Consider the following 23,852-nt stretch of genomic DNA (forward strand, 5'->3'; position numbering starts at 1 on the left):
TCCCTCCCTTCCCCTCCAGGATTCCCCTGCACTCTCCTGGCTCTTGTCCAGCTGCTCCTTAGTTTCATCCTCTTCTACCTGACCATTCAACACTGGAGTTTTTAAACTCCTTGGCCCACTTCTCATCCATTCTCTCTCTCCCTAAGCAATCTCATTCACGCCCACGGCTTCTACAGAACCCCTGTGCAGACCGTCTCAGAGTTGTACTCCCGGGTCAGACTTCTCTCAATGGCCACTGAAATAACTCAAAAGCACTTCAAGCTCAACATGTTTAAGACCAAACCCATGATCTTGCCCACACAAACCTAATTCTCCTTCTGTGTTTCTATCTTACAGTATGGCCCAATCACCCACCTGTGCAGCAGAAGTTGGAAGTCTGGGTGTTATCTTTTTTTTTTTTTTTTTTAAGATTTTATTTATTTGACAGACAGAGATCACAAGCAGGCAGAGAGGCAGTCAGAGAGAGAGAGAGGGAAGCAGGCTCGCTGCGGAGCAGAGAGCCCGATGCGGGGCTCGATCCCAGGACCCTGGGATCATGACCTGAGCCGAAGGCAGCGGCTTAACCCACTGAGCCACCCAGGCGCCCCTGGGTGTTATCTTTTGTACCATTTCTGCATTCAGTCCTGCCCCATATTCCCCTGCCAAAGTCTGTCCTCTACAGAACAGGAGAGAAACCTCTCCAAAATGAAAATGGATCCTGATAATTGCTGCTTAAAATCAACTGCTCTTTAGAGAAAAAGCAAACATTTTCCTGTGGCTGCGAAGGCACTGAGACTTAGCCCCCACTTTCCCCCCAGGCTCCACTCTTCCCTCTCTCTCTCTCTCTCTCATGGTCCACTCCACATGCTGCCTCCTCTCAGTCTCTCAAATGTAATCTGCTCCCTGCCTGCACAGGACCTTTGCGCCTGCCATTCCCGCTGCCTGAAGTTCCTTCCCTCCCCTGTCTCCCAGTTAACTTCTATTTTCCCTTCAGAACTCAGATCAACTATACCTTCCTTCACTTAGTAAACAGCTATTGAGTGCCAACCAGGTGCTACCCTAGGCCCTGGAGAGGCACGGCAAATAAAATGAATACAGTCCCTGCCCTCAAGGAGCTGTAACTTAGGAGGATACAGAGTGAGATTTAGGTTCAGAGATTTCTTTGGGAAAGCCATCCCTGACCAGGTCAAAGTCCCCTATTTATAACACCATCTATCTCACCTTCATAAAATTTAGCATTGTTACAAATATTCATACATCTATTTGATTATATGACCAATGCCAAACTCCACTATTGGAATATACATTCCAAGAGGGCAGAGGCTCTCTCTCACTGTTCAACACTGAATCCCAAGCGCCTAGCACAGAGCAGAAATTCACTAAGTATCTACTGAGTGACTGACTAAACTGTGCCGTGGCCAATACAGACCACAACCCCCTGCACAAGGCCGGGGCTTATAGTGAGCTTCCTGGGCAGACAGGGTGAGCGCTGCCCCCTCTGCTGGACACTCACATACGTGTGTCTGGGACTCTCCACACACTAGGTGTCCCTTTGCACGGAGTACCTGGTCTCACTATCATGGCTCCTGCCTTTCACTAGATAATGAGCTGCTGTCTTCTCTGCACTTAGCATAATGTCTGGCACAGAGAGGTACTCCATAAATAACTACTTCTGGAAGAAATGTCTGACTGCCTCCTATGCCCAGCAACCAGCTGAGTACCTGGCCCTCGGCACATACTCAGTCCTTGTTGAATGGTACAATATACTGACCTTCCTAAGCACTCACCAGGTACCAGGCACTGAGCTAAGCACTTTATCCTTATCATCTCATTTAGTCCCCACAACAACCCTGTAAGGGGTTCACCACCCCCTTTTACCCACAGGGAAAGTGTATCATTGACAACCTGTTACAGCGCCTAAAGTTCACGGACTGCAGTTGCTCGAACACTACATCACAATTTTTGCCATAGTATATATCCTATTTACTTCAAATTTTCAGTATAATGAATAGAAAACTCCCACCATTGTTCTTAAATCTTGCAGAAAGCTAAGCAATATATCTATAAAATCACCATTCTCATGTGCTTATGGTTTTTAAATACACGTGTACAGTTCCTGACTATTAAAATGAAAGATGTTGGGGCGCCTGGGTGGCTCAGTGGGTTAAGCTGCTGCCTTCGGCTCAGGTCATGATCTCAGGGTTCTGAAATCGAGTCCCGCATCGGGCTCTCTGCTCCGCAGGGAGCCTGCTTCTCTCTCTCTCTCTCTGCCTACTTGTGATCTCTCTCTGTCAAATAAATAAAATCTTTAAAAAAAAATAAAATAAAATAAAATAAAATGAAAGATGTTCACTCCTCATAACACCTAAAATCAACTCTCATACCACACTCTGCTATTCCTAGAACTGCTTTCTATCCTCATCTTCTAATTAAGCCCCATTCCTCTTGGTTTTGCTGCTAAAATCTCTGTGGTAGAATAACCAAAATCTCCCCTAAGAACCTATCTGTGAGAACAACCAGTTCAGTGCCCCTAGCAGGACCGGAGTTCCCTCTGCTCAGCTGAAAGCAACAACAATGGAGCAGGACACGTTCCACCACACGGAAGTGGTAGTAATGGAGACTGTCCTCCATGGATTTGTTTAGTGTGCACATCCAATAAGGCAATTCGATCACTTGAAACTTCCATACAACTCTCTTCCTTCCATTGCTTATAACATTACACAATCACTACAGCACGCTGCATAAGCGACTTAAGAGTGAAGTATGTGATTCGCCCATTTATTTTCTAATCAACAGGCACATCTGAGAGCTTTCATTTCTAATATGCTAATGTTTACAATTCATTCAACAACTATTTGTTGAACACCCTGTGTTTATTACACATCAAGCAGTGGGGAGGACAGTTTGAGGAAAAATGTCAATCAATGTACATTAACCCTTATTACTATAGAAAAGAGCTGAGAGCTAAAACTAGTACATACTCACGATATGCCAGCACCATGCTAACTACCCTAACATGCATCACCTGTGAGCAGACTATTAGTATTATTATCTCTATCTTACAGATGAGAAAAACAGATTCTGGAAGGTTCAGTAAGCTGCACATGTCACTCGGTTGTGAAGTCTGACTTTAAAATCTGTTTTATAAACCTAAAGCCACAGCTGGCCAAATCATGCAATACCCTGACCACAGTGTAGTGTGCAGTTGTCTGGATAGCTTCAGTCTGTATCTTCAGCCCTGATCAATGTCTCTTCAAATTCAGGACATCCGCGGGGAATACCTCTAAGAGTATGTGTTCAACTTAAATCCATGGAACTCCCAATCATGAAGACAGAGAAAAAGGTATTGTTCTAACTAATGTGAGAGCGGCTCACTCCTCCATGATCCCTCCTGAATCTACAGTTCATGGAACTGAATCCTACAGTTCCATGGAAGCTTGAAAATGACCAGTAGAAACCGCTCTTCCTGCATTCGAGTCCACCAAAATTCAACCTTGACCTAATATTCCAATTTTATCTCTTATACCTCACCATACAAAACCTCTACGAGTCAAGGCTGCTCCACTCTGTGTCTCCCAGTTTTCTCTCTTCGTCAGGTGTCCCCCCTCTACAGACACTGCAGCCTCCTGTACATTTCAGTCTCTGCACCAGGCATTATCTGAACTCACCTGAATAAATTATAAATAGAGGCAAAACTTTTTAAATATTGGTGATGATAATAACTACCACTTAAAGGGCCTTTTGGGGTCCAATCACTTACTTGGCATAATATGATTTCCCTTTATCTTTATAATGATCCAGTGAGGAAGGCATCCTAACTCCCCTTTTACAGAGAAATGGAACCAGAATCAAAAACTTGGGCAAGGGGTGCCTGGGTGGCTGTCAGTTAAGCATCTGCCTTCCGCTCAGGTCATGATCCCAGGAGCCTGGGATCGAGCCCGCATCAGGCTCCCTGCTAAGTGGGGAATTTGCCTCTCTCTCTCCCCCGTCCTGGCTCATGCCCTCTCTTACTCTTTCGCTCGCTCGTTCTCTCTCTCACTCACCTGCTCTGCACACTCTCTCTCTCCAATAAACAAATAAAATCTTTAAAAACAAACTTGGGTTCACTAGCACTGATGCTTGCACTCTTTCTTTGGAGTGAAACTAATTTTACTAAGCAGGCACATTCTTACAGGATTTATAACAGGGCAATCACAAAGAAAAGTCTGTTTCCTTAATACAGTCAAACACAGGAAGGGAACAGCAGGCAGAAACAAGAAACAACTATCAGGAAGAAACCTGAATGAGTGTGGACCTCACACAGCATCACAGCACAGCAGGGATTAGCAAATTTTCTGCAAAGGACCACAGAGTAAATGTTTTAGGTTTTGGAGGCCAGTCTCTTAAGTAACTAGTCGGCAGCCACAATCAATATATAAGTGAGAGGGCATGTCTATGTTTCAATAAAACTTTATTTACAAAAATGGGCTTTAAGCTGGATTTGACTCTGGAGGCCATAGTTTGCCAACAGTTCTGCCATATGGTATTCAGATGATGGCTGGCAGATATCGGGCAAATTATTAACCTCTCTGAGCTTCCATTTCCTCCTCTATTACAGGATAATATTTCTGACCACATAGAATTTAGACAATTAACTCAAGTTAACATAACCACTGTATCCAGCATATACAAGGCATTCAACAAATCAGTAGCAATTACTGATTCTAGTCTGGAGCAGGAAATGTAAAAGTAAGCCTAAGACATTTTATCACATAAAAACAAACAAAAAACACACACAGAAAGACATTATGGCCCACTCGTCAAAATGGGACATTCTGGGCATCAAAAATAGTAACAACTGTTATTGTATGTCAACTACACTTCAAAAAAGAAAGAAAAAAAAAAAAAGAATAGCAACTGCCATGGATTGCGAAACATGACCTGGGACTACCAGTTCTGGCCATGGCAGAATTAAAGGTATTGCACTTACCCTCCTCTCATAAATAACTATAAAACTGAAAAAATATATGAAGACACTGGACAACAGACAGTATAAGGCTGTGATACTTAAAAGAAAGTAAAAAGTGTGAAAATGAGAGCGCAAATGATGGGAATTTAAATAGAAATATACTCTTATAAGGTTCTTTCATTACTGTGACATGGTGAAATAAGGATTCAAAGTACACTGTGATAAATTCAAATGCATGTTACAATCTCTGGAGCAACTACTAAAAAAATAAGTAGAGCTACAAACCAACAGAAGAGATCAAACAAAATAATAAAAAATTATTCAATCTAAGACAGGAAAAGGAGGAAAAAAATAGTCAGACAAATAAAAAACAAATAACAAGACAGTAGACTTCAACCCAACAGTATAGTTACATTAAACATCAAGAGACTAAACTCCCCAATTAAAAGATAGAGATTGTCAGACTGGATTAAAATAAAAAACAAAAAAAACAAGTCCCTACTCTACACTGTTTACAAGAGATAGGTTAATCTGACAATACCCAAATCTACTGATCCAACTTTATCATAACTAAAAGTGAAATAACCAGATATCATGCACCAATGACAGGAAGTACACATCACCACCTACGAAATACTTCTGCCAAGAAAACTGACCTAAATCTAATTAAGCTTCAAGAGCTAACCATCAGTTTATAGGATTATAAAAGATAGGAAGTATGTTCAAAAACAGTATGAGGGGCACCTAGATGGCTCAGGAGGCTAAGTGTCTGCCTTCAGCTCAGGTCATGATGCTGGGGTCCTGGGATGAGCTCCACATTGGGCTCCCTGCTGAGGGAGGAGAGTGCTTCTCCCTCTCCCTCTGCCCCCTCCCCCAGATCATGCTCTTTCTCTCTTTCAAATAAATTTTTTAAAAAAACTTTAAAAGTTCACAAACAAAGAGCAAGAGGATGCTATGAATCGAAGGCAGAATGTGGATCTTCTCCAGGATAAATGATCTGGCTTGTTCTACAAATAAAAGATATTGGTTGGGGGTGGAAGAGGGGAGATGCAAACTGTTATAGATGAAAAAAGTATTTAAAAGCAGAGTTTTCTCCTACTGGTAGCAGAAGAGGTAAGAGATTTGAAGGGTAAGAACTCAATATGTCATTACTGATTTAAATGGGAAGGGGACAACATAAGAAAAAAAGTGGGTGGCCATGAGGAACAGAGAGCGGCCTTTGGCTGACAGCCCACAAGAAAACAGAGATCTCAAACTTACAACCACAAGGAACTGCAGGCATTCTGTTAACCACCTGAACAAGAGACTGAAGCAGATTCTTCCCCAGAAACTCCAGATAAGAACCCAGTCAGCTCGACACCATCATTCTGACCTTCTGAGACACTACGGAGCCCTGCCAAGCCTCCCTGGACTTCTGACCACAGAACCATTAGCTAATAAATGAGTGCTATTTTAAATAACTAAATGTATGGTCACTTGTTATGCAGCCATAGAAAACTAATACACAGGGGCACCTGAGTGGCTCAGTTAAGTGGCTGATTCATGATTTTGATCCCAGGGTCTTTGATCCCACGGCTCAGAGATTGAGCCCTGCGATGGGCTCTACACTTAGCAGGAGTCTACTTGAGATTCTCTTCCTCTGCCCCTTGCCCCACTCACGTTCTCTCTCTTTAAAATAAATAAATAAATATTAAAAGAAAAAAAGGGAACTAATACACAAGGCTTATATTGGAAACCTGGCCTTAACTTCTTTGCCCCAGCTGTCCATTCTACTGTAATGAATAAAATGTAAATTCACTTAAGATGGAACATTTTCCAGGACTCCTGGGTGGCTCAGTCAGTTAAGCATCTGCCTTCAGCTCAGGTCATGATCTCAAGGCCCTGGGAGGGAACCCCACATCAGGCTCCCTGCTCAGCAGGAAGTCTGCTTCTCCCTCTCCCTCTGCCCCTCCCCACTGCTTGTGTGCACTCACACTCTCTCTCTCAAATGAATATATAAAATCTCTGCAAAAAAAAAGACTGAACCTTTTCCTAAATCCAGGAAAAGTTTTAGTTGTGATGCATTTTCCTAATCAAAGGTCCAAAGAGTATATTAAAACTGCCTAATGCAGTGACTGTCAGTGTTTAGTAAAAATGAACACCCCCATCTTGAACTCCTTTATTATTTATAAGTCACACATACAGGGCACCTAACAAGTATATGTGGTACTATACAGTCTCACTCAGAACTGTATCAATAGATTCTACAGGCAAAATTTAAACTAATAAAAAGTAAAGTTTCTAAGACTTGCTCTTCTTTATATTCTACTAAAACACCTGGCATGGCCCCAAACATACATTAGGCATTAAAAGAGAAAAACAAGTGTCAGACTAAACTAAGTATTTATATATTAGCCTTGGGTCATCCTCAAATGAGCAAGAGTTCTCAAATACACACAGGGACCATAGTTAAGGGATGAGACCAAGACAAAAGTAGCCTTACCTTTACATCTGGCACCTGGGCACCTAGGCTGCTGAGTCCCACGATGGAGTAGAAAGCAGATTCCAAACTTGTGAAAGGGCGATCCAGTGAGGCTTTCAGTCTCTCCACATCTGCCTTGGTGAGGTAGTGAGTGGGCGTCAGAGCCTGGGTGCTGGCTATGATTGTCAGGGCCAACAGGAAGACAGTGCTTGAACCTTGGGGGGAAATGACTATTAAACACAATCCAAATGATTCCAAAGTTCTATAAACAGTTCCAATGATGGTGTGCATCAAGGTCTGGGAACCAAATCATGTGAGGAAGGGGAAGGCAAATGGGAGGTTTAACTGGGAGAGAAGTCCTGGGAAAATGGCGGGCACTGTCTTCATCCATCTGAAGGACAGTCCTCCCAGTAGCCTGTGTCGCTAAAGCACAGGACCCAGCATGCCATTCTGATTTCAAATACGTTTGTAACTCCTATGCCTCTAAGACAGAGGCCTCACCTGCCTCTCACCAGATTTCTTCTTTACTTACGCTTCCATCTGTGGCTCTCTGGACCCTTCTCTGGTCCTCTAACAAGTCATGTTGTACACTACCCAGAACTTTTTCACGCTTTCCCTTACTTCAACTTCCAACTGTTTTTTTACTCTCTGATTTCAGTTCAAGTATCTTTTCCTCAAGAAGTCTCCCCAACAGCCCTTCCTTGGGTTAGGTCGCCAGTACTACGAAGTACTAAAGAATGTGACCTCTGACGCCAGGTTTAAATACTAGCTTTGCCTGGATGCCCCGGTGGCTCAGTCAGTCGGTTCAGTGTCAACTCTTGGTTTTGGCTCAGGTCATGATCTTGGGGTTGAGACTGAGCCCCTCACTACAGTCTGCATTGGATATGAAGCCTGCTTGTGCGCTCTCTAAATAAATACATACATACTTTGAAAATAAATAAATAAATCCTAGTTCTAACATTTATTAGCAATATGGCTCTGGCAGTTACAATGTGGCCAGTCTGTCCTCGATTTCCTCAAGTGTAAAGTGGGATAATAACAGTACCCACCTCAGGGGTGTAATGATGATTACATGAGTTACCAGAGAAAGATCTTAGAACAGCGACAGTCTTGTAACAAGAGCTACATGTTAGGTACTTCTATCACCACCACTATTGTTGTTGCTATATTCATGCATAGCAACCTGAACTTCTATGCAGTCTTTTTCAGAACTATAATTCATAGTGTAATGTCTGATTGCTCTGCTAAACTGTAAGCTCCAAGAGGAGAGATGGTTTCTTCTATACATCCCAGTATTTCTAAATATTAAACATTCCTTGGCATGTAGTAGTACTGAATTAATATTTGCTAAGTAAGTGGAAAGAAACATTAATCCTTGTCTATGATGCTCTAGGAGACAGGAAGCAGTTATGAGTGGTACATTCTCTGGGCTGCTTCATCAACAGACTGCCATCCAATTAATACAACAGTATCCACCACCACCTCCCCCCAACCACCCACCTTATCCATACTCCACGGTTTCAGTTACCCACGTTCAGCCCTGGTCCAGTATTGTCAGGTCAGGTCAGTAGTAGCCTAATGCTACATCACAATGTCTACGTCATTCACCTTACTTCATCTCATCATGCAGACATTTTATCAAATAGGTATCTATTATCAAGAAGGGTGAGTACAGTACAAGATGTTTTAAGAAACCACATTCGCAGGGTGCCTGTGTGGCTCAGTGGATTAAGCCTCTGCCTTCGGCTCAGGTCATGGTCTCAGGGTCCTGGGAACGAGCCCCGCATCGGGCTCTCTGCTCAGCAGGGAGCCTGCTTCCCCTCTCTGCCTGCCTCTCTGCCTTTGTGATCTCTCTCTCTCTCTGTCAAATAAATAAATAAAATCTTTAAAAACAAAACAAACAAAAAAAAAACAAAAAAAGAGAAACCACATTCACATGAGTTTTATTACAATATCTTGCTCTAATTGTTCTTTCATTATTAGTTATCATTGTCAATCTCTTACTGTGCCTAACTTATAAATTAAATTTAATCATAGTTATGTACATATAGGAAAAAAACCACAATATATTTAAGTGTTCAGTACTATCTGCAGTTTTAGGCATCTACTGAGGATCTTGGAAAGTGAGCCCTGCAGATAAGGGAGCACTACTGTAATTGCAAGGCTAATGGTAATGGTACTAAATCCTCTGCTCACAGTGTCAAATTTAGTTTGAACTAGAATCCCTCAAGAAAGGCATTATTAGGGGGAGCTTGCCGGGCTCCGTTGATCTTGCAGTGTGAATTTAAGCCCCACGCTGGGCAAAGATTACTTAAAAAAAAAAAAAAGACATCATTATATCTATTTTACAAATAAGATAACTGAGAACAACAGTACCTGACAAATGATCTTGGACTCAAACTCAAATCTAACTATACAGTTTACACTCCACTATTTTTTGGGAGATTGTTGTAGAAACAATAGCTATATTACCGGTACCTCAGAATTGTTCTTCTATGAAGGCTAGTTCTATTTAAATCCTTGTATGTGTTAAATAATCTAAAGAATGTGGAAGTTCTTTTTAAAACACTAGAAAGGGATCTATAGTGTGCAGTATTCAATTATAAAATATTTACTGAATGCTTACCAAGAACTATTTTTGATATTAAAAATAAAGCAGGGGGGTGCGCCTGGGTGGCTCAGTTAAAGCCTCTGCCTTCAGCTCAGGTCATGATCCCAGGATCCCGGGATAGAGCCCTACGTCAGGCTCTGCTCAGCAGAAAGCCTGTTTCCTCCCCTCTCTGCCTGCCTCTCTGCCTACTTGTGATCTCTGTCAAATAAATAAATAAATAAATAAAATATTTTTCTTTCTTTCTTTCTTTTTTTTTAAATAAATAGATAAATAAATAATAAAGTAGGGGCACCTGGGTAGCTCAGTAGGATAAGCCTCTGCCTTCAGCTCAGGTCATGATCTTGGGATCCTGGGATCGAACCCCGATCAGGCTCCCTGTTCAACAGAGCCTCTTCTTCGCTCTCCTTCTGCCCTACCTCCCTCTCATGCCATCTCTTGTACTCTCTCTTGTGCTCTTGCAAATAAAGTCTTTAAAAAAAAAAATCATTATCATGTTACAAGGTGAAAAGTGCTATGGAGAAAAATAAAGCACAGAAGAGATCTGAGAAAAGCTACACTTTATTTTTTTAAAGATTTTATTTATTTATTTAGAGAGAGAACACACACAAGGGCGGGAGAAGCAAAGGGAGAGGGAGAAGCAGGCTCTCTACGAAGTAGGGAGCCCAACTTGGGGCTTATTCGCAAGACCCTGGGAACATGAGCTAAGCCAAAGGCAGATGACTAACAGACTGAGCCACCCAGGCACCCCAGAACGATTTTAAATATGGCAGTCTATGACTATCTAACTAAGAAATAAAGTGATTGTGTGTAGACCTGAGGGAAAAGAAGGGAGTGTCACAAAGATATTTGGGGGGAAACTATCCCAAGAAGAAAAGCAAATGCAAAGACCCTGTATATATGGTATTCTTTGACATCAGCAAAGAGTAAAGTACAGCTAGAGTGGCATAAGCAAAGGGTGAAAAGTAAGGAAGAGGCAACAGAGGCAAAATATGAAGGGCCTTTTAAACCTCTGTAGGGACTCTCGCTTATACTGAGATGGGACCCAACAGAAAGTTTTGAGAAGAGGAGTGATATGACTTACAATTTAACAGGATCATTGTGTTGAGAATAAACAGAACTGTGTTGAGACTAGGCAGTAGAAAGAACCTGAAGAGGGTCACCAGTTAGTAATAATCCAAGTAAAAAGATGATGTGGTCACAGCCAGAGTGACAGCAGTAGAGATGAGAAGTGGTCAGAGTCTGGCTAGAATTCAAAGTCAAAGCCAGAACTGCTAAAGAATAGAAAAATGTAAGAAAAAGAGGAGCCAAGATACTAATGCTGAATTCCAGTGCCTTGTGTACATGCATGTACTCAATAGATTAAGATTTAGTAAATGACAACTGGCATTTCCCCAGATAGACTATAAATTCCCCTAACACAGCATCTGTGTCAGAATTCTAATCCTCCCACCTCGATTTAATAGCGACAACAGTTTTGGCTAAAATTGAGCACTTAACATGTGTGGGGGTATGCCCATACTATGCTAAGTAGCTGGCATGCACTGAGTCATTAAATCTTCACAACATCCAAGTGAGTATAGTTTACATACCAAGAAATTGAGACTCTACTAGAAGTTACCTCCCTAAGACACATAACTGACAATCAAAATGCAGGGCGTTTGAATACAGTTTGCTTTTAACCACTCTATTACCCTCAACTTTTCCAAAAATGGAGCAATGACCCACTGTCTTATTCACTGCTGTCTTGGGCAACTTATTTTTCTCTGAAATTTAGTCTTCCTGTCTGTTAAACGTACATAATCGTACACATTCCCCATGCCGCGGTGAGACTACATGAGGGTCCGTCGTGCACAGTGCCCGCTCCATAACTAGCAATGCAGTTAACTTTATTGATGCTTGCGTAGCGCTGTGCACTATTCTCAACTATGCACGGGGCTCAGCTCATTTAATACAGCAACTTATGCGGCAAAAAATGTGACTAACCTAGTTTACAGATCAGAAACTGAGGTGCAGAAGGGTTAAGGAACTTGGACCGGATCACATAACGAATACTTGGCACACTACAAGTTTGCACCAGGAGAATCTAACTTCAGAATTTATACTCGAAGCTCCCAGAGAGGTGAGTGGTTTTCTTGCTCCTTTTTATTAAAAAGGAGGCCACGGTCGACGTGGCCAAAAGCTCACTCGTAGGCCGCCCGGCCCCGGAGACTCCGCGAGTCAAATGAATGAGTGAAGCCACACCTAAGGTTAACCGCGGCCCCCGGCTGGGCCTCGGGGGCACCCGTAGCTCCGCGCCGCACTGGCACCTACCCCACCTCCACTCGCCCGCAGTCCCACCCGCTCGCCGGCCCTCCGTCACACACTCGACCCCCAAAGAGTCGGAGCCTGAGCCCATGCCCCTGCCCCACAGGGGAAGAGGCTCCCGCGTGGCCGGCTTCCGAGTGGCGAGCACTAGCCTCCCGCGGGCTACGGCCCACTCGCCAAGGCGTGCCGGCCGCGGGGCCCCGTCGTCGAGCCATGCACAACGCCTCACCCGGCGACGCCATTCCTCCGAGCAGGTCCCGCCACCAGGGCCCGAGCCGCAGGCTGACTTCCGCTCGGGGAAGTGGCTCCAAGAGCGCGCCGGAGGGGACGCCAGGGACTCGCGGCAGGCTGCGCGTGCTGGGATGGGATCTAGGCACAGGTCAGTCTCCGCCGCCCCACTGGGTCGACCCGGTCCCAGCAGGCCGCGGCCCAAATTCCAGTTCCCGCGCGAAAGGGCGACGCCGTCCTCGCGTACAGGCCCGCCTCCCTCCCCCCGCGACCTGGACCACTTGGAACCGGCCGCCTCGCAACGTCCTAATCCGGGTGCTACCAGTACGCGGTTGGACGAGGCTTCGGGGTGGGCCTGAAACGGGGCCTCCGCTGATTGGCCGACCGCGGTGATTGGCCGGTGGTGCCGTCAATCATTCGTCTGTAGGCAGCCCGGCCAATTTTAAAGGAATGGGAAGGGTCCAGGGAGGAAGCGCAAATGGTGCTCCAGGGTTCGGATTTTCTTTTTATGTTTGTTCTTTTTTTTCTTTTTTTTTCCCCCTCTTTAGGAAATTATGGCAATTTCCGCCAAAGATTGTTTCGCCTGTGAATAACTGACCTAGCGAGTGATGTTTTCTTTGGTTTGCAAAGCATTTCTGTAGACGTAGATAACTTTGAGAAACGTACTAGCCCAATGTTACAGAAGGAGGAGGGCCAAAAGTAGAAGAAAAAAAAAAGAAAGAAAGAGAGAAGTTCTTTCCCCTGGGTGGCTCAGTGGGTTAAGCCTCTGCCTTCAGCTCAGGTGGTGATCTCAGGGTCCTGGGATCAAGGCCCGCATCAGGCTCTCCACTTGGTGGGGAGCCTGCTTCTCCCTCTCTCTTTCTGCTTACTTGTGATCTCTCTCTCTCAAATAAATAAATAAAATCTTTAAAAAAAGGAAGCGACTTATCTAGGAACTCCATAATAACTAACTCCAATTACTGGACATCTGTAGGTTAGCCCAACAGCGTAGTAAGACTCTAGTACGTTATTTGATTTACTCCTTATCACCATTGTGTGAGGTCTGTACTGTGTTACTCCCAATTTATAGAGAAAGAAACTAAAAGATTTGAACCCAGACAGGCTGACCCCGTAATCTGTGCTTTTAACTCTTATGGACATATAAAATATGCACAATATGGTAAATTTTATTATTTGTATCCCAGATATTATTAACCCAGATAGGGGAGAGTGAGTTCTTTCTGTCTGCTGCTGTGCTATTCAGTAAAGTAGATACTAGCTGTACGTGGATATCTAAATTTGAGTTTAAATTAATTAAAATTTTAAATTTTAGGGGCGCCTGGGTGGCTCAGTGGGTTAAAGCCTCTGCTTTTGGCTCAGGTCATGACCCCAGGGTCCTAGGATCGAGCCAGGCATCAGACTCTCTGCTCAGCAGGGAGCCTGCCTCCTCCTCTCTCTCTGCCTGCCTCTCTGCCTACTTGTGATCCATGTCTGTCAAATAAATAAATAAAATCTTTTTTTAAAAATTCTTTTTTAATTTTAAAACTCCATTCCTCAGAGGTGCTACGCACATTTCAAGCTTATTGGCCACATGTGGCTACCGGATATCATTTTGGATAGCACAAAATTAGAGAATATTTCCAATATCACAGAAAGTTCTATTGGATGGTGCTGATACAGAATACATAAAAAACTCTTCCAGAATGTCTGAATGGAGCACAAGGTTGAGCCTGGGACTTTTGGTTTCAGCTCCAAGCGTGGTATCAGGGTCCTGATCTCAGGGTCCCCACTCATTGTGGAGTCTGCTTGAGACCCTCTCTCCCTCCACCTCTGCCCCTTGCCTCTACTCCCTCTCTTCCCCCCACCAAAATAAATAAATCTTAAAAAAAAAAAAAAAAAAAAAAACCTCTTCCAATTCAAAGTAAGACAACTACTGTGGTGCTGAAGCCATCTCGTAGTGACTTACAAGAGTCACTTGTGAAATTTAGCAAGGGGGATGCCTGGGTGGCTCAGTCGGTTGAGCATCTTGATGTCAGCTCAGGTCATGATCTTGGGGTCATAGAATTGAGTACCACATAGGGCTCCAGGCTCAGGGTAGAGCCTGTTTGGGATTCTTTACCCCTTCCTCTTGCTCCCCCTCTGTTCTTCTGCCTGCTCTCACTCTCCCTCTCTAAAAATAAGTAAATAAAATCTTTAAATATAGCAAAAGTTTTGCAAATTGATTGCTAAATACAGCTCTTTAGAAAAATTAAATTGGGGGCGCCTGGGTGGCTCAGTGGATTAAAGCCTCTGCCTTTGGCTTGGGTCATGATCCCAGGTCCTGGGATCGAGCCCCACATCGGGCTCTCTGCTGGGCCGGGGGAGCCTGCTTCCTCCTCTCTCTCTGCCTGCCTCTCTGCCTCCTTGTGATTTCTGTCTGTCAAATAAACAAATAAACCTTAAAAAAAAAAAAAAAGAAAAATTAAATTTTACACACAATAAAATAAACTATTGAAAACCAGTTCATTTCATTATCACTTTACCATCTTGTATGCTTTTGTGGTTGCTCATATCTATTGCATCTATATGGTGGAAAAATTATATGGTGTTGTGCTACTGCACATCTTTTTCCAAAGTAACATCAGTAGCTTGATTTTGGCCACAATGGGAATATTTACACCATAGATTCAGCAAATGCTACATACCAGGGCTTGATTTTTTGCTTTGTTATGTCTAAAGTTAATGATGGAAAAATGTTAATAAAGATTAAATTTAGAAGTGTGTCATGTCTATAGGCTTTACATTGTAAATAGCCCAAAAACTTAAGGAAATATCATTCTAGTGTTTGAAAACTATTATCCAACTCAAAGAAGTCACTTCTGAAGTTTTGGTTACATCTTACTCATTAATGTAAATGAAAATATCAACCAGCATTCACTTAAAAACTGTACTTAGAAAGTCTACTTTAGACATTTACCAGCATACCACTGCAAGTAACCCAGTAAAAAACACAGACAAAAGACTTGAATAGGCACTTCATCAAGATAATCAACATCATTACATATTGTATATTAAGTCCCCAGGAGACATTGCTATACATCCACTGAACTATAATATATAATTATAAATTATATATTATATTTAAATATAATATATAATTAATATAATAGTATATGTATTATATATAATATAATATACAGTTAATATAAAAAAGACCAATAATACCAAACACTGGCAAGAATGTGGAACAAGTGGAACTCGCATATATTGCTGGTGGACATGGAAAATGGTGCAATCACATTGGAAAACAGATTTGTAGTTTTTTAAATAGCCAGTTATATGACCTACTGCATGACCCAGCCATTCTACTCTTAAAGGGTTTGTTTGGTTGGTTTGGTTTGGTTTGTTTGTTTAATTTTGTTTGTTTGTTGTTGATTTTCTTTATTTATTTGAAAGGGAGAGGGAACATGAGAATGAGCAGGGAGAGGGGCAGAGAGAGAAGCAGACTCCCTGATGAACAGGCAGCTGATGCAAGCCCCTGGCCCAATGATGCAAGCAGCATCCTAGGCCCCTGGGATCATGACCTGAGCAGAAGATAGACGCTTAACCAACTAAGCCACCCAGGTGCCCCGGTTTGTTTGTTTTTAATTAACTAGTTATTTTAATTATTAAAGAAATATAAGTACAGAGGAAGAAGCTCAAACTTTATTGGTTTGTTTTTTCCCAAAATTATTTTATTTACTATTAACTAAATGAAAAAACAATATTTATAAACATATATAAAGAAAAAAGAATGATCCAGTGAAATTGTGTACTTGCCATCCTATTAAAGAAAAGATAGGGTCGCCTGGGTGGCTCTGTCAGTTAAGCATTCAACTTGATTTCAGCTCAGGTCTTGCTCTCACAATCGTGAGTTCAAGCCCCACGTTGGGCTCCACACTGCACACTGGGAGTGGAGCCTACTTAAAAAAAAAGAAAGAAAAAGAACATAACCATAACTTTGAGGTCCTCTTTCTAGTCTTACGCATTCCATCCTCTTTCTCCCTGCTCAGAGATCCCCATCTTGCAAGTTGTAGGTTATATTGTTTCCTTGCTTTTCTTCATAGTTTTACTGTGTATGTTTATAACTCCAAACCATACTTTTGTTTTTTTAAATTTTTTTTTATTTATTTGACAGAGAGAGATCACAAGCAGGCAGAGAGGCAGGCAGAGAGAGAGGAGGAAGCAGGCTCCCTGCTGAGCAGAGAGCCCAATGCGGGCCTCGATCCCAGGACCCTGAGATCATGACCTGGGCCAAAGGCAGCGGCTTAACCCACTGAGCCACCCAGGCGCCCCAAACAGTACTTTTTTGCTTTTGCATATTTCTTAACTTTATATAAATGGAGTTTGCTACACATTTTTTCTGTGACTTTCTTTTTTCTCTCAACATTGTTAAGATTTATCTGCTTTGCTGTGCATAGCTAGAACTCATTCATTTTCCCTACTATATGGTACTTTATTGGGTGAATTACTACAATTTATTCTCCTGTTGGTAGGCCATTGGGTGTCTCTAGGTTTTTGCTATGATGACTACTGCTGTGAAGATTCTTGCATATATTTCTAATGCACACGGGTAAGAGTTTCACTGGAAATACATTCCTGGGAGTAAAATAGTGAGTCATGGTAGAGGCATCTTTGCAACTTTACTAGATAATGCCAAATTATTTCCCAAATGGCTGTACCGATTTACACTACAACTGTGATTTGTAAGAGTTCTCTGCTCCACATCTTTGTCAATATTTGCTATTCATGCCAAAAAAAAAAATTTTTTTTTCAGGCAAAATGCCTGGGTGGCTCAGTGGGTTAAAGCCTCTGCCTTTGGCTCAGGTCATGATCCCAGGGATCTGGGATTGAGCCCCACATTGGGCTCTCTGCTCCGCGGAGAGTGTGCTTCCTCCTCTCTCTCTGCCTACTTGTGGTCTCTGTCTGTCAAATAAATAAAATCTCCCATCCAAGTACTAACCAGGCCCAACCCTGCTTAGCTTCCGAGATCAGACGAGATCGGGCGCGTTCAGGGTGGTATGGCCGTAGACACAAATAAATAAAATCTTTTAAAAAAAAGTTTAAAAAGTTTAAAAACTAAATTTTCTCTCAATTCCACTCTACAGAGGTTTGGTTTGAATACCTGAAGTTTTTCTTCACGTATCCCAAACATTTGGATGTGTCTGTGTGTCTATAGGTGCACACAAGTAACATACATTGCTTGACAACTTGCTTTTTCATCCATTAATAGATGCTAAGCATTTAGCAAATAGAGATCTATTCCCTCACTCAACCAGTATTCATTGAGCATTACCATGCGCCAGGCATTCTAGTCTCTTCGAATGCATCCATTAACAAAGCAGCCACTGATCTTTGCCTTCATGGAGCGTACACTTTAGCAGGAGGAGACAGATGGTGAACAATATCATAAATAGGAGATTGACATAATAAAAGGTATTGTATGCTACAGAAGCAAGAAAAAGTAAGAAAGGGTAACAGGAATTGGGGACAGGGGTGTTCTGAGTTTTTTTTTTTTAACAGCAGCCTAGTATTTCTTACCTATCCATTCATGCCCCATGAGGCCAACAATATGCTAGGTGCTGGCAGTTCAACCGTGACCATGTAGACAGGTTTCTCCCTTCATGGAGCTGCTGATGGGAGACCATGAGCAAACCCAAATGAACTTGATAATTGTAGGTAATGGTTAAATACTGTGGGAGGGGGGTTGGGAAGAGACTGCCTAACCTAGACCCATGATCAATAAATGCTTCTCTGAGAAGGTGACATTTAAGCATTGCCTCAAGTGATGAGACAGAAGCAGCCCTGAAATACTAATATTTCTTGACAAACCGTAAGAGACTCTTAGCTCTAGGAAACAAACTGATGTTCGGTGGAGGGGATGTGGGTGTGGGGTTGAGGTAATTGGTTGATGGGCATTAAGGAGGGCACTTGCTGCAATGAGCACTGGGTGTTATATGCAATTGATGAATCTCTTAAATTAATAACACTATATGTTAATTTACTGATTCTAAAATAAATAAATAAATACAAATATTTCTAATCCCCTATTCATTCCTAGGATCTGTAGTCAGGAAGAAATAGTGATCCCTTGTGCTTCTGACAATGATTCAGGAAGTGTGGATTTGCAGCTGAGCAACTTAGAGGATATTAGAAAAGATCCAAGTAGCCTTGAACTTACAGGTAAGAGGGGGGAAAGGTTTTTGTTTGTTTGTTTGTTTGTTTTTTAAGGCAGGAGGGAAGGTGGAGAAAGGGGATTCTCTGTTGGAGTCAAGTTGCTGGATAAAAGCCTTAAATTAGACTTTGACAACGAATTTGGTCCCTGAATTTAAGACCTTGGAATATGGTTGGCACAATGAGATAAAATATATTAGTCTAGACATAATAAGAAACTGAGATAGATAATCCTGCAGACTTGCACAGAGTCTAAGTGCTAGAAAGATTCTAAGAAGGGAAAGGTGGTTGTGGGTGGACCCTTGATTGGGCTACAGAATATCTATCTTTTCATTTATTCTGCAAGCATTTACTGAGTACCAGTTGTTGAATATACAGCAATGAACAAGACCAACATGGTCCCTGCCCTCACAGAATTTGCTGAAAAGGAGTAGTAAGTAAACAGATATTAAATAAAGTAATTACAAATTGTAGTTAATACTACAAAAGAATTATACAAGGGACTGAGACAAAAAATAAGGGGGATGAGAACCAATTTTAAGCCATGGCTGTCAGAGAACGCCTATCTAAGACAGCAATGTTTAAACCTAAAGGAGGCCTCAAGGACGTGAAAGAGAAACCCATGTGAGAAGCAGAGGAATGAACATCCCAGGTGGATATAATAGCATGTGCATGAGACAGGAAAGACTATTTGAGGATCTACATTTCCCATGTTTACATTCGTTCAACAAACATTTATTGAAGTCCTACTATGCTGTAAACATGGATCTTGCTACTGGAGATTTAGTAACGAACGGAACAGACACAGCGTACTTGTGGATAGATGATTGGAACTCAGTTTAATATGGGTGCTTGGAAGTGGGGGAGTAGGGAGCAAATATAAAGAAGCTTTTTAGCAGCTAGGAGGATATTTGGTCAAAATGGGCAAAGAGGTGATTCAAGAAAGGCATCCTGGAGCAGATCCCTGAAGAATGAGTAGGAGTTAGCTAGGCAAAGGAGGTAGGAGGTAGGGAAGGTGGGGAAGAAGAAGGAGAAACGTGTAGGGAGAAGCATGAGAGCTAAATGAGATAGAGTTTCTAGTGCATGAGAAGAATGTGACAGTGGGTGGCAGGAATTTGGAAAGAGGCTATAATTCAGGAGACCAAATAGTGTGCAGAAGTGGAGGGGTAGAATTCCTGATGATGGGTGTGTTAAAAGGGAAATAGTAAGACTGTTTCCCCAACAGGAATAAAGAACTTGGTTTTGGAAAACAGGCGGTAAGGATGTAAAGCTATATGAAGAGGGAAATGATACCACCCTAATCTTTGTTGCTCAGCAGAGGAATAATATTTGCCAACACTTCCTTGGTGCTAGCTCTGTATCAACTAAATGAGGTAGGTTCTGTTATCATCCCCATCTAGGAAATGAAGAAATAGACCCAGAAAAAGTAAGATCACACATGGTCAGAATGCTAGAAAATAGCAGAGCACGGATCCAAGCCTAGGCAGACAAACTCTGGAGCCTGTGCCTTTTATCAGAGTCTATCACAGGTCTGGAAGGAGGATTCCTGAAGCACTTACTGCAGCCTGGTCCAGGGGGAAGAGATCATCAAGGGGATGCTACTGTATTTGAAGTTCTTGGTACCACAGAGTCATAGACGTTTGAATTCAATACTAGTATCTACTATTTAAGTACTTACCATGGGCCACATACTGAGATAAGTCTTTGTATTCAGTACCTCACTTAGTCCTCACGATAACCCTGTTTTACAGGTAAAGAAACTAAGGTTCCAAGAGGCAAACTAACTTGATAAAGGTCATAGAATTAATAAGAGGTAGAGCCAGGATTCAAATTAATCTCAGACTGAGATAAAAAGTCCATGCTCTTAACCACTGTGCTATAGCTCAGTCTTGAAGGTTTTTGTAGCTTAGGAGGGCCTTAGACAACACTGAATTTGTAATTGGGAAGACTAGATTTGGAGAGCGGAAGGGACTTCGTCAGGATTGTGGAGCAGATACTAAGGGTGAGACCAGGGCATGACTATCCTGACATCCGGTGGATCTCCCCACAATGACTGTAGAACTCTACGTGGTACAGATATGTCATTTGCTGTGTTTCTTTCGGTATTAGACTCTGACATCTCTGACATTGCTGGACTGTCTCGGGATTCGCTCACAGATAGCTTCAGGCACCTGACCCAAAAGGGCGCCCTCAGTGAAGCCGTTGTTGAGAGGCTAATCCGATCTATCCAGGAGGTTTTTGATGGTGAGCTACAGGTATGCACAAGCAATCATACTGAGTCATCCAACTTATTCTCCATTTTAACAACTATCTTAAACATTTATGATTTCTTTATCATACAGATAATTGATATTATAGACTATAAAATTTATGTTTATATTTTTATATTAAACATTTATATACATTTATAAATTGTATTTATATTTATGCTTCTGTTTACAAAAACTATAAAATGCCTATTAAAAGAAAGAAAAGAAGAAGAAAAATGAATCTTCCCTAATCCACTCTCCTGAGATAACTGTTAACATTTTAGTATATATGTTTTCAGACTTTTTCTTCTGTACATACAAATGCATGTAATTATAGAAAAATAAACAATCAGACATGGTGGGAGGAAAAAGGTTTTCTAGGTGAATAGCTTTGGATCTATATTACCCTACTTAATAGCTTTGGATCTATATTACCCTGCATAATACAGTATTCTGTTGTTTAGAAAAACATTCATTCATTCATTTATTCTGCAAGAGCACATAAGAGAAAATTTTATCTTACCCTGGGAGTAAGGGAAGGCATTTCTGAGGAAGGAACCCTTGAGATCAGATCTGAGGAATGACTAGGAAAAACTAAGAGAAGTTAGAATTAGAGGAAGTATTCCAGAAATAGGGCATTGTCTGTGTTTAACAGCCTTGAGGCAGAAAGGAACAGAACATGTTTGATGAACTCACAGAAGCCTGGTATGTCTGTCTGTCCTTTGTTAACAGACACTTGGGTTGTTTCCATATCTTGGCTCTTATGAATAATGTTGTGGTGAACATGGGAGTGCACATTACCTCTTTCGGATCCAGATTTCATTTCCTTTGAATATATATACAAAGGAATATTCTAGTTTGGGAAAATTTGTCAAACTTTACATTTTCTCTGTGTGTAATGCTAATAAAAACTTTTGGGAAAAACACTTAAAGCCAGAATGTTGGTATTCCCTTTTGACTCAAACATTTCTTTACACTTCATGTCAGCAGGACTTTATAAAAACAGTTCTTTGTAATTAATAAAGGGCAGGGATTGCTGCAGTTAATTGAAAAAAAGAGAAAATCCATTCCCTGCTTTGACCTAAATCCACAACCAGGCGGGAAAATAGATGAAAAGAAGGTGATTTTGTCAGAGTATCACAAATACCATGATAGCAATATATACTATGTGCTTTATGGATACTCCTGGGAAGGGCACCCAATGTTGGTTCAGGAGAAAATGCATTTTTCTAGTCTTAAAGGATATATAGATTTTAGTCAGTAAGCAAAGTAGGTATAGAGAATTCAGTAGGTGCAAAGGCCCAGAACCAAGAAAGGGCAGCATAAAAGTTAATCTGTCTAAAGTTCAGAATGCTACAGGCAAGGAGGGGATGAATTTGAAGAGGTTAGCTGGGGTCACATTGGGAAGGCCTTGACCTCCATGGATGCTATTGAAAGATATTTTGGTAGGGAGTTACCTGATCAAGTTTTCACTTAATGGAGATGAATATGGTGACAGCTAGGGGAATAGATTGGACGGCGTCAAAACTGGAGCAGGGAAACTCAATGTTGATTGTTACATTAAGGTAGATGAAAAAGAATTAAACTATGAAGTCAGATTCTGGCTGTATATAACACTACTTGCTGTTCAGAGAGCTAATACCAGGTTATACTATCCATAGGCTGGGAGGGAAAGATGAGAAGAAATTTTCCCAAGATTGTGGAATTATTGACATCTTTTATTGTCTTCATACTTTATTTTTCTCCAAGTTTCTGTGATAGATATTGCTTTTATAATCAGAAAAAGAATAATGCAAAAGATTTTACTTTTCAAATAAAAACTTGCATTTTTTTTTAAGATTTTATTTATTTGACAGAGATCACAAGTAGGCAGAGAGGCAGGCAGAGAGAGAGGGAGAAGCAGGCTCCCCATTGAACAGAGAAGCACAATGTGGGGCTCGATCCCAGATTCCTGGGATCATGACCTGAGCCGAAGGCAGAGGCTTTAACCCACTGAGCCACCCAGGCGCCCCTAAAAACTTGCATTTTAATAGGGAACCTTAAAGACTCAAAATAATATTTAATGACATCAAGAGATCTAGAAGTAACAGTTAGAGTCACTGTTAGGAACTTTAATCAGACAGCAGTATATAGACAGGATGGGTAGATGGGGAAGCAAAGACTAAAGATGGGGAGAGCCATCATGGAGCAGTTAGTAATCCAGGATTTCATCTAGCTGAGAGGAAAAATGAAGTCCCAAACCCAGGCAGGGTGAGTGGACAAGGAGTTCCATTCCTCTGTAATTTATTCATTCCTTATAATAAAAGACCTGAGGGAGCCTGGGTGGCTCAGTCAGTTAAATGACTGCTTCAGCTCAGGTAATGGTCTGAAGTCACATGATCCAGTCCCACATCGGGCTCCCTGCTCAGAGGAGAGTCTGCTTCTCCCTCTGACCCTCTCCCCCTTCGTTCTCTCTCTTTCTCGCTCTCTCAAATAAATAAAATCTTTTAAAAAATAAATAAATAAATAGACAGATAAAAGACCTGAGACTAGTTTGAATGAGATGTTAGATGTTTAGAACATCACAAGAAACTTCTCAAAAACCCTCTAAAACTATCAAATGAGATTGTAATATGTAATTGTGTCTTTATCATTTTTCCACAAATTCAGAATGAACTTGAGAAGCTGGCATTCCTACAATCTTTGTCTTCTCTCAGCCGAACTTTACCTTACGATGAAACCTCAGAATCATTCATTCACAACCACATAGCAGACATTGTGCGTATCCTAAATGTAAGTATTGTCACCTTATCACAAATTATCAGGACCACACAAATTCATGACTTGACTAACAGATGTTTTAGTGGCTTCATGTATATTATCAGTTTCCTTGACCTCTTCTTGTACCAGTATCTGTGTATG

The 23,852-nt window shown here is 41.7% G+C and overlaps 2 protein-coding genes across 3 annotated transcripts in view; one reads left to right on the forward strand and one right to left on the reverse strand.

The window, feature by feature from the left end:
- Positions 1-12,618, reverse strand: part of RPN2 (ribophorin II) — a 55,867-nt gene extending 43,249 nt beyond the window's left edge. The window contains exons 1-2 of one of the 2 annotated variants that reach the window (XM_044263065.1): positions 12,533-12,618; positions 7,410-7,603 (exon numbers count right to left, since the gene is read on the reverse strand). In XM_044263065.1, the coding sequence (XP_044119000.1) occupies positions 7,410-7,603; positions 12,533-12,545 (207 nt within the window). In that variant the 5' untranslated portion in view covers positions 12,546-12,618. The remainder of the gene's footprint in view (positions 1-7,409; positions 7,604-12,532) is intronic. The other variant, XM_044263066.1, reaches the window with a different exon arrangement.
- MROH8 (maestro heat like repeat family member 8) overlaps positions 12,312-23,852 on the forward strand; it is a 55,623-nt gene continuing 44,082 nt past the window's right edge. Inside the window, exons 1-4 of the mRNA XM_044263067.1 lie at positions 12,312-12,682; positions 18,590-18,711; positions 20,812-20,957; positions 23,601-23,723. Of these exons, the coding sequence (XP_044119002.1) occupies positions 12,393-12,682; positions 18,590-18,711; positions 20,812-20,957; positions 23,601-23,723 (681 nt within the window). The 5' untranslated portion in view covers positions 12,312-12,392. The remainder of the gene's footprint in view (positions 12,683-18,589; positions 18,712-20,811; positions 20,958-23,600; positions 23,724-23,852) is intronic.

The sequence above is a fragment of the Neovison vison genome, chromosome 8 (assembly GCF_020171115.1).
Source record: "Neovison vison isolate M4711 chromosome 8, ASM_NN_V1, whole genome shotgun sequence".
NCBI lineage: Eukaryota > Metazoa > Chordata > Mammalia > Carnivora > Mustelidae > Neogale > Neogale vison.